Genomic DNA, 10,821 nt, shown 5'->3' with positions numbered 1-10,821 from the left:
AATTGACAGATAACCTTATTATAGCCAAAATCTTATCAGAAATGCAGTTGAAGGTAAACGCAGTACTGTTCATAAACGTGCACCCTTTTTTCTCTCTCCCTCAGATAAATCAAACTACGTAAACAAAAGTACTTATCTGTCATTTACAAATTAGTGTTATTAAAATAAGTGATCAAAATTAAAATCAATTATCAGCAAAACCCAGAAACAAAACATGTCAACCGTACGATGTGTTATTTTTCTTTTAAAGAAAGTTTAACCAAACGAGCCAATGTAAAAAAATAAAATCTAACCCAAATTTCTGGGAATGTGTTTGGGACCCTTTCTCTCTCTTCAATCTTTCTTCTCTTTGTAAAATTATATTTCCTTGAGTTTCCAAATTTGCAGTGGCACATAAGAACCCCATAGGCACATGCACCTTTGTATTTGAGGGCTTGATACCCTTTCTTTGGTTCCCTTCCTTCAATTTCCCCTAAATAAAATTTAAAAAAAAAAAACTGTTCCTTTTTTGTGTTATTTTTTCAACATTCATAGTTTCTCTCTCTTTAAAAAAAAAAAAAAACAAACGAAGGGCCTCTCCACCCTTCTCTCTCTCTACAATCCCTTCACTTTGATTTTCTGTCTTCAATGCTAACCCATGATCCTCTACATGTAATCCCACCATACCTAACCTAAAACCCTTTTGATCTCTCGTACACACACCATGTCTCAAGGATCTCCCCCTCCACCACCACCTTCTCCTCCGCAAGACGCCAGCCAACCCTTGCCGGAACCCGATTCACGCAAGGAGGAAACCGCCGCCACCACCACCACCACCGGCGCCGCCGATGCCGCTGCCACAGTTCCTCCTGCCACTACCCGTACCCGCCCCTCCCGCGCCTGCACCATTCGCACTGCCGCACGGCTCTACGCGGCGTCGCAGCCGGCGATCGAGCGGAGGCCGAAGGCGGCGAAGAAGGAGGCGCGTCGCGAGAAGTCGCTGTCGCCGCAGCCTCAGCAATGCAGCAAGATCGTGACGGCGCTGGTGGAACCGCCTCCACCGGCGCAGTTGCCGCGCTATAACCTACGGTCAATGTGGGAGTTAGCTTCAATACTCAATTTCTTGCATGTGAGCTTCAAAGCTTTGATCGTTGCGACTTTGATTGGGTTTGTTGTGCATTTCGTTTATCTAAAGTTTTGTGCTTTGTGATTGTTGTTGTTATTGCAGCTGTTTAGGCCTCTTTTGAATATATCAGTAGAATTTTCTGCTGAAGAGTTTGAGACGGCTCTTCTCACCCCCAATGACACGTTGGGTGATATACATATGCCTTTGCTAAAGGTTGGTGCTTTCTCCTTGTTTCCTTTAGATTGTTCTTTTGTACTGCATTTCTTCTTTCTTTTATCAATGTAGGTGCTAAGTGCTAGTCATTGTGGGTTATGTTAGTTTTGAGCTTGTTGTTAGTCGTTAGATGTATGCAGGACGTTCCATTGTTATGTTTTTGTTGAGTTTGATTGATTTTGCAATGGTTGTGGTTTGTGAATATTTGATTTGAAATTATAGTTTTATCCTAGTTCAGTTGAATGCCATTGTCTACATGTAAGAGAAATTCAGAGTTATGAAGTTGTGTTCTTGTTAGTGTGGGTATTAGGAGGCTACTGTGGTTGAAAGAGAGTAGAGTACTCGACAAGCGTTGAGTTTTGTTAGTGTAAGCTTGAAGCTAGTCATATGTTGTAGGAATGTAGTTAAAATGACAAAGGTGAGAACTTGTCTCAATTTTCTTAATGAATAAGTTGAATCCTGACAATAAATTTGACTACAAGTTACTACCCAACCGTTGGAACTTGGAATGATTCTTTATTCAATGGGTGGCTGAAATGTTCAGAATCTGAGAATTGATGAAAGGAACCAAAAACTGAACACTTGCAAATATGGATATTGTAAGTGCAATACTAGTTTGATGGACTCATGCAATGGCAACGATATGGTTGACCAATGTAACATTGCGAGATGTACATGATTGTTTTGTGACTGAGTTGAATGTTTTGACAGAAATTGGTAACTACAAAGCAGGTACTTGATTGGATGTTTTTGTTGTACATATGAGAATCATGGTAGTTAAATCGATATTCAAATTGTGGATTGGAAAATCTATTTTCTGAATTGTGAATAGAATTATATCGTAAATTGTAAGATTCATGACCAATTGTTAAAAATATAATAAAAAAGATTCTAACATAAAGAAAAATTAAATTCATCCATGTATTGACAATTTTATAGTCAAATGCTCCATTGCATAACTAATAAAATAAAACATAGTACAAAGATTCAAGTCACATTGGCCACATTGACACCAAAAAAGGGCTTTGACTGCATAAATCATCCATATATACCTTCAAATCAGCCACAATGACACAAAAAAGGGATTGTGATTGCATAAATCAGCCATATATAAATAAGCCACAACAGCACAAGAAAAGGGCTGTGAATGCATAAATCAGCCATATATATCTTCTAAAAATTTCAAAAAATAATAGCAACCAATAGCAAGTCACTACTTCTAGTTTTAGACCCTAAAAATATTCAAAAGGTCCAAATTCCAAATACATAATGTAGTTTCCCTTCCCAATATCAATATTACTTAGCTCATCCTCATTTTCCAATGGCAAAGGCTCTTCTTGTTCTTCTTCCCCTTCCTCCCCATCTCTACATGTCTCTTCAATTTTACTCTCAATTCCAATTATAGATTTTCCTTTCTTACTGGCCCTAACATTTAAGTTTCTTGGACCTATAAAAAAAAAAAAGGCATTGAGCATGTTAATATATATTTAAATTTTAGTTTATAATTATATTGTTTTTTTGTTAAACAATTACTTCTCTTCCTTTTCTTGCTTGGAGCTCCTTCATCAAAAGATAAATACATCATGTTTCATTCATGCTCGTGAGTGTTAAACTTTGGACTTCTGCTGAATGTCTCTGATTTAGAGGTCCATTTCAGTGTTGGAGGGTAGTATGCAACCATTAAATCTTGTTTATTCCTGTTGCTCCTGAATACAAAATAATATGCTGTACCAAATGGTTACAAGTTCCAAAAGTACCTGCCGAATTTTTTTACTGGGTTTCAGCTATTATGGCTATTCCTAATTCTCTGAGTGCAACTGCAGATCTATCTCAAAGATAATCATGTTCACTATTGCAAGATCCTGATCAGTTGGTATAGGTGGTTAGATTCTAGAAAATTTTGAGAACAAGAGTCTTTGTTGTACCTTATTCTCACTGCAAGGTTTCTAACTTAAATTATAGTTTCCTACAGATTTAAATATTGTGCGAAAATTGTTCAATAAAATGTTTGAGTATTTAGCTCTATATTGAAACTCCTGTGCTATGGTGAGAAGGTATTTGTATTAGAGGCAGGGCATATTCCTAGTCCCTGATCTGATAAGTTTGTGGATGGAGATTAGTTGATCAAAACAGTGGCACTTGAACAGTTGATATTATCTAATTTTTTAAATTTAGATCTTGGGTTAAGTTTTATAATAAAAGCAATTTTGCATGTCTTTTACTTGTAGATGGAGATAAATTGACCTAAACAGTTGCACTTGAACAGTTGGTGTCATCTAATTTTTTTAAATTTAGATTTTGGGTCTGTTTAATGTTAATGGTGATACGCTTCCAGATCATGCAGAGCTGCTTTAAGCTCTGTATTTTAATCTTCAATAATACAATGAACTCTATGCCAATATAAAAGCTATACTTTCCAAGGTCCTTGATCTATTTGAGTTTTGTGCATAGATTGGCTACATAAATATAAATCTTGCTTAATCTCTTTTATGCATGGGTGGGTAGATATGTTGTTAAATGAGTGAGAGAAAGTCAATGGCTTTTAATCCAGGGTTTTAGGGCAATGATCTCTCTCAATGGTCATTCCTATGCAAAATCAAAACTTTCTTCTGTATATAATGTCTCATATTTGCAAAATTGCTGCTGATCTGATTATAATATTTATTCAATCCTTTTATAGGCCATCCCTCCCATTACACGAATGGCACTCTCACGTGATACTTGGATAACTGTATTATGCAGAAAATTGAGAGATTGGTGGCATTGGGTAATAAGACATTTTTTTGTTCAGCAAGCTGATAATTCAAAGTAATGTATATTTTTTAGTTTCAAGAGTTGATATAAAACGGAATTTTAATGTAGGTAGCTGATGGGGATCTTCCTATTGTTGCTTCACATGGGTAAGTAGCAAACTAGTCTTGCAATGTCTTAAATCCCATGTTGTTAAGCTTTATGTGTTTGCCAAGTCTCATGTTATGCTAATATGACAGGGCGGAGGTTGAAGTCTATAAAGCACTTGATCCAGGGGTTCGTGTGGTCATCTTAAAAGCATTATGTGACATTCGTGTTGAGGTATTCTTACGATTTAATGTTTATGTATCCATATTTCTTATAATCCTTTAGCTTGAATAAGTGAATGTCAGTGTGGTAGGATGAGCTCGCTCTCCTTGATGTTGGCTTGGATCTCATTTGACTGTTAAGAAACTTGGGTCTAATTCACTCTCAAAAGTCAGCTCATAAGAGAAGGATTGCCCTAACCCTTATAAGGAGTATTCTGCCTCTATTCCTAACCAATGTAGGACATCTAACACCCCCCCTCACGCCTAGAACTAGACATCTGGTGCGTGAAATCTGCAGGACTGGATATCTGCACAGGTGGATCCAATAGGATTGGACATCTATAGGCAGCCAATGTTCAAACTGAATAGGCTCGGATACCATGTTAAGAAACTTGGGCCTTACTCAATCCCAAAAGTTAGCTCATAAGAGAAGGATTGTCCTAGTCCTTATAAGGAGTATTCTGGCTCTATTCCTAACCAATATGAGACATCTTAACAGACATTATACAGTTTATTCATGCTAAGCACTGAATTAACTGCTGTGATGATCTATACATGATATTTTTCCTTTTATCACTATTTTTGTTTTGTTTGTTGCAACCACCCTTTTTAGTTTTACTTTTATTTAATCCTCTCTCTCTCTCTCTCTCTTGCATTAAGCAATTCCTTGTGCATGTGTACTTAACGAGGGTATGATTGTCAGCCTCAATGGTTTTCCTTGTTATATTTTAGTGGACCAATGGATATATGTCTAACTAGGCCATCCTATTTTGCAATAACTTTCTTTGGGGAGTTTGAAGGGGTGTGTGTGTGGGGCGCTTGTAGTAGAGATCCCAGTTCCCAAGATCAAACCTTAGTGAGTGCATCCATGTAGGCAGGTTGAGGGGCAAATCACTCATAGCCTGATTGATGCATCTTACTTTGATTATCCCTTTTGGTAGTGTGTATGAGTAAATTGGACTAATTTTTCACAGCAAGAAGATATCCGGAGTTACATTGACAACTCCCTCAAACATGGCGTTCAACTTTTGACATTCCGTAAGGAGCGTGTTGGTGGCGATTCTCACGGAATTTCTTATTGGTAATATACTTGTGCTTTCACTTCAACTTATTCAAAATTTCTTACTGATGGTGATTCACATAAAATTTCTTATTTGTAATATACTTGCACTTTCACTTTAACCTGTTCAAAATTTGAATTGTCTTTGGAAAGTTAATGTACATTTAGCATTTGATTAATGCAGGTATGAAGATGACCCAATCATTGGTCATAGGTTATATCGGGAAATAAGGAAAACTGAAGTGGTTCAACTGAAGAAAGGGAAACCAAGGGGCTCCCAGGTTCTTTCTAATACATCATATCAGTGGGAAACAGTTGCTACCAATTTTGATGAATTTCAAGATGTTTCTGTAAGTTACTGAAAGCTAGTCTATCTATGTTCAGTGGTCCTGTTTTAACAAACGTTGAGTGTTTTTCTGCAAGCTGGGATTTTTGTGTTTAGGTTTTGACCTAGATAAAGAATCACGATAGATTAATAAGTAAATTAATTTGATGTAATATTCAGAGTCACAAATTGATACTAATGTAATGATTTATAAACCCTAAGTTAGAAAAATGAACCTATTGAATAGGAAACTGTAATTTAGTAGAAAATCCAAAATTAAGTATTGTCCATGAGTAAAACTATTAGATTCACTAATTATTGATCAGACATATTCATAGAACAAAAATGAAGACCATAATTGTTAAAATCATATGATATGCTTACAAACATTACTTATATTTTTCATTTTTAAAAATGAATAATATTTTCTGACATATCAATAATCAAATTGAAAAAACTTCTGGCTGAGAAGTTGAATTAACTAGTGAATGAAAATTACTCTAAGTTTTTGTCAGTTTGTATACTCAATTGAAACCTTTACATACTACATCTGCTAAAGAAAAGTTTATTTTGCAAGAAAAGAAATTTATTGAAATGGAGTAAGTACTGGCAGTATAGCACATTCTGGAGGACACTCCTGCATAAATAGGAGACAAGAAGAAAAGAATGAAAAGTTATCCTGTTTGAGATTTTCAAGAGAGAAAATCTTGAGAATAATCCCTCAGATGCAAGAAGCATAATTTACTCTCAAAACAGAAGAGGTGCTAAAACGTGATTTCTGAAATTCCTGGCATTTCTGGCCCACCTTTCATCCAAATGAAAGTGACTCACATTACTACAAATTGCAAAATATTTTGCCTGTCATTGTGTTATGACTTTGAGAACATTTAATCATAGGTGTCAATCCTGCTCCCCAAAGATGCCATAATAGGATAGTGGATAGCCAGTTCGTTGTGATACCTGTGATTATGGATACACAATAAATAATTTATGCTACACAGATAAATGCTCCAAAATAAAAATAACCAAAATTAAAGACACCACTGAATTGGAGCAGTAATTTTTCATCACAGATGATACCAGAGCACTCCTCCCTTTCATCCATCCTGTTTGAATCCTATGTTTCACAAAACCCTCTATTTCTATGTTTTTGATGTATGATAGACCCAACAAAGCTGATATTTGTTCATTTTTAGATGATAGTATTGACCATTATTTTCTTTTGTTCCATTTTCAAAGTTAGGGAAAGAAATAAATGAATCACCTAACTTCCCACCTTTTTTTGTATCGATTGCAACTTATTTATTTTTTAATTGAGCTTCATCAGTTCATCTTATTTTATTCATTCATCTGGGTGCATAGGAGAAGCTTTTCTCAAGTAAAAACAGAACGGAGGCTTCTGTAGGGAAAAAGGTGAAGATAGACATGCTCCCTGAAATTGAGAAAGTTCACAAGGTACTTTATTTCTATGTTTGTTTACCACACCCTTTTTTGGGTGGGTGGCATGGTTGTGAAAATTGAGAAGATAGGAGCATTCTGAGGATTGAACTTGAAATTATGTTTGGTCTTTTTATCTCGATGAATGGTCCTTGAAGAATCCTACAGTGATCTTAATTGACACAATTGGTCTGTTTATAATATATGTGCAGAGAAAGGAAAGGTTGCTGAAAAAACAACACAGACAAGCTCTTCTTCTTGACAATTTCTTGGGTGTAGATGGGCTTGCCCCAGGGCGTTCACTTCGTGACCGGAAACCTGTTACCTACACTTTCGGTAAGAACAAGAAGAATTAATCTACTATAACCAGAGCCAACATTTTTGTGATGTTGGTAGTTTGTGCTCACATTACAGAGTAGTTTGCATTTTGTTTCCATAGTTGGAGTTGGCCTTTCATTCTCCTGTTACTTTTTACATGAACTGCTGTAGTTTATTAGACATCATACTTTTTGCACATTTGGCTTGTTGTGGGTATGTTAGGGCCCAGGCACCTTCTGGTGCAAATAGCCTGAATATGGTAACCAATATCTATGTCATTCTTCTTAGGGAACGTCTGGCTTTAGTAGGAACTAGAAAACCTTTCCCCACAGATCAGGGGGCTGTGGTTCACAAGTACAGGGATAGTTTAGTGGGACTTTTTGATGGCTGACCTTGGTTTTTGGATCACCAATGAGTCATTTGAACTGATAAATGGATTTTGTGTAACTACCTAGGTCAGCCTTTTTATTTCGGTAGTACAACATATTTTTTAATGAAAAAAAGGTAATATTGTCATTAAGCTTTATTTTAATTGTACCCTCCAATGATAGTGTGGAACTGTAGTAAGGCAATCTGAAAATGAATAAGTTGACGGTTTCATTGGGCATACACGAGGCAACTTTATCCTTCAGCTTTCTGTTTAGTGATAACTATGACAAAAATTCACCTGACCAACCTAATTTTCTGTTTGGTTGGACAAGTGCAACTTATTTCTTGAGTATCATTATGTGCTGATTTTACATTGACCTAACTTTTGATGCAACTTTCATTTCAGATGATTACGATCGATCCATCAATGAGGCAATTAAGATAACCAAGTATGAAATTCATCTTTTGATCTTACATTCTTGTGCCTTTATTTGGCTGCCTTGATGTGTTTGTATATTTTCTTTTGATATTTTATATATCAAGAGAATAGGGGTCAATCATGTGCATTTGTTATGATTTGTACTCATGGTATAGCATCTGTTTCTTCCTTTATCAGACGGAAACCACCATCTCCAGAACCTATACTCGGCAGGAGAGAAGCAGGAGCAAAACCTGAAGCTTTAACTAATGGTAACTGGAGTGGTCCTTCACATGCACCTCAACATCTAAATTTTGATATGCCATCTCCTAAATCACCTGACTTTGATGATGTGGAGGAAGAGAATCAAAACGATGCATTGGATCGAAGGTGTGTAGTTTTTTTTTTTTCTCCCTTCAAATCAGTGTGGATGACTTATATCTCATTTTCACTGACGAGCATTAATTCACATTAGCAATCGTAGAAGACAGAGGCCTAAAAGGTATTCAGAGAAAGAGTTTGTTGAAGCAGTATCAGACAATGAGGCTGACTTTGACAGTGATGATGATATTGTTGGAGAAGCTGTATATGATGAAGAATATCTCCGGAAACGTAAGCAGAGGAGGGTTTCTAGTAGCTCTGCCTCTGAAGGAGATGAAGAATATCATTGGGATGAAGATAATGTTGAAGAAGAAGAAGAAGATGATGAAGAAGATTCCTTAAGTGTTAGTGAAGATAGTGACAAGCCTCGTAAATTCAAGCAACTGTCAGGTCGTACTAGGAGGGAAACTAAACTCAGGTCTGTGGGTGAGATTCAATCAGGCCTGAGACGCAGTAAGAGGGCAACAAGAAACCGTATAAATTACCGACAGTACGACATGTCTGATTCAGAAACAGAGTTTATTATACCTGATAAGTCTAATGTATCAGATGAGCACTCAGAGCCTAGTGAGAATGGGGAATATATGATGGAAAGTGAAGATTCAGATGGAAACGATGATGAAGATCAAGAAACCAAAGTAGATGAGCCTGTTACTTATCCTGCAGAAGGAAACAGCCAATATCCTGCTGTAGAAGAGAATGAACAAAACCAAAATCAGCCTCCTGAAAAATCAAGTAGTCCTGGTCAGGAGGAAGTTGAGGGCACGGGAAAGAGACGTTTCCTTGATTTGAATGAGCTGGCTCCTAGCTCAGGTTTTGATGATGGTCCAAATACAACAACGAAAGATGAAGGCAATGATGATTACTGAAGCTTCCCCTTCTGCTTGATAGTAAGGATGGTAGTTTTCTATCGGGGAAGCCAAGTGACGTGTATGATAATAGAACTATAAATTTTGTTATATGCCTCAAAGGAAGTTATGAGCAGATTTCTTCCTATGGCAATCTAAGCAGCCCTTGGTGCATGATTTGCCACCAGAAGCAGCATGATACTGAGTTGTGTAGATTAGGTAGTCATTTTTTAGTATTTAGTACTTCTACATTCAAAGGGTCTACGAAAATGAATGAGAATTTGTTGGGCGTTATTTGGCCCATCCAATCGGTGTACAATAACTGTTAACAAGTACTGTAACTTTAAATAGATATGGCTGTTAGATTATCAAGCCCTGTAGTTCTATTTTTTTTTTTCATGGACTCGATAGTGGTCTTCTTTTGAGCCATAGGGTTGACCGCCTTTCTTTGTTAATCTGATCAGATTAAAAAAAATGGTCTTTCACTTTTGATTCCTCTACAGAATTGCTTGTTTATGGGACTGTTCTCTGATTGGATGTTTTAAGTTGTTTTCTTAATTTCGTTGGGTTCTATTCGTAATTTTGCTTTAACATAATCCTTGTTTTGGCTATAAAAGAATTGTTTCAATTGCGTGTTGGAGTATAATCTGCTACTTTGAAAGGATTGAAAAAATTCAAACAGCCAAAGAAACAATTGACACCGTAAAAATAACTTTATTTAACATCAATCTTATTAGTTCTTCCTATTACTGACGTTAAATAAGTATTATCGGATAACTTCACACTAGAAGTGAATACTTCGTGTAGGATTATAAAATGATGTCACTTTAAAGTCTGGAATTTAATAAGACATATGACTTTTAAGTAACTCTTTTAGTGTTTAATTACCAAAACTTTTCACTAAATCTCTCTTTTTTTTATCCATTTTCACTTAGTCTCATTTTCTATCTTCACCGGTGAAAGTCAACAACAAACATTGATCAAAGTTTGTTAGAAAAGGGTTGCATTGCAACATTTATAGAAGTTATGAACCCTAAACCATTATTATTATATTATTTTAAAATAAATTAGTATGTGATGAAGCTTTGGGATTAACCATGGAAAAAAGTAGTTAAATGATGTCTGTGATCTAGTTTTTGTCCTATTTACGTGTTGTTTTGGTCTATTTTGATAGTTTTGCGTATTGTTGTGTAGTATACATAGATGGTCTCTTGCATTTTAAGCTTTTATTGAATATCTATTCATTGATTGTGTCTGACATTGATTTGGTTTCATGGATGTGGTCACC

General features: G+C 36.1%; 1 protein-coding gene across 1 annotated transcript; it reads left to right on the top strand.

Annotated features, from left to right (window-relative positions):
- Positions 1-337: 337 nt before the first annotated feature.
- On the top strand, positions 338-10,023 carry LOC113872427 (DDT domain-containing protein DDR4-like). Its single transcript, XM_027509972.1, has 12 exons — positions 338-1,108; positions 1,208-1,318; positions 3,999-4,085; positions 4,181-4,218; positions 4,309-4,390; positions 5,352-5,458; positions 5,622-5,787; positions 7,125-7,217; positions 7,412-7,535; positions 8,293-8,335; positions 8,503-8,694; positions 8,780-10,023. The coding sequence occupies exons 1-12, from the start codon at positions 704-706 to the stop codon at positions 9,552-9,554; spliced, it is 2,223 nt and encodes a 740-aa protein (XP_027365773.1). The 5' UTR covers positions 338-703; the 3' UTR covers positions 9,555-10,023.
- The last annotated feature ends 798 nt before the right edge of the window (positions 10,024-10,821 follow it).

Source organism: Abrus precatorius, unplaced genomic scaffold (assembly GCF_003935025.1).
Source record: "Abrus precatorius isolate BTA unplaced genomic scaffold, Abrus_2018 Scaffold10, whole genome shotgun sequence".
In the NCBI taxonomy this organism is placed as follows: Eukaryota; Viridiplantae; Streptophyta; class Magnoliopsida; order Fabales; family Fabaceae; genus Abrus; species Abrus precatorius.
Note: the sequence above shows the minus strand (reverse complement) of the source record. Positions and strands in the feature narration are given on the sequence as shown.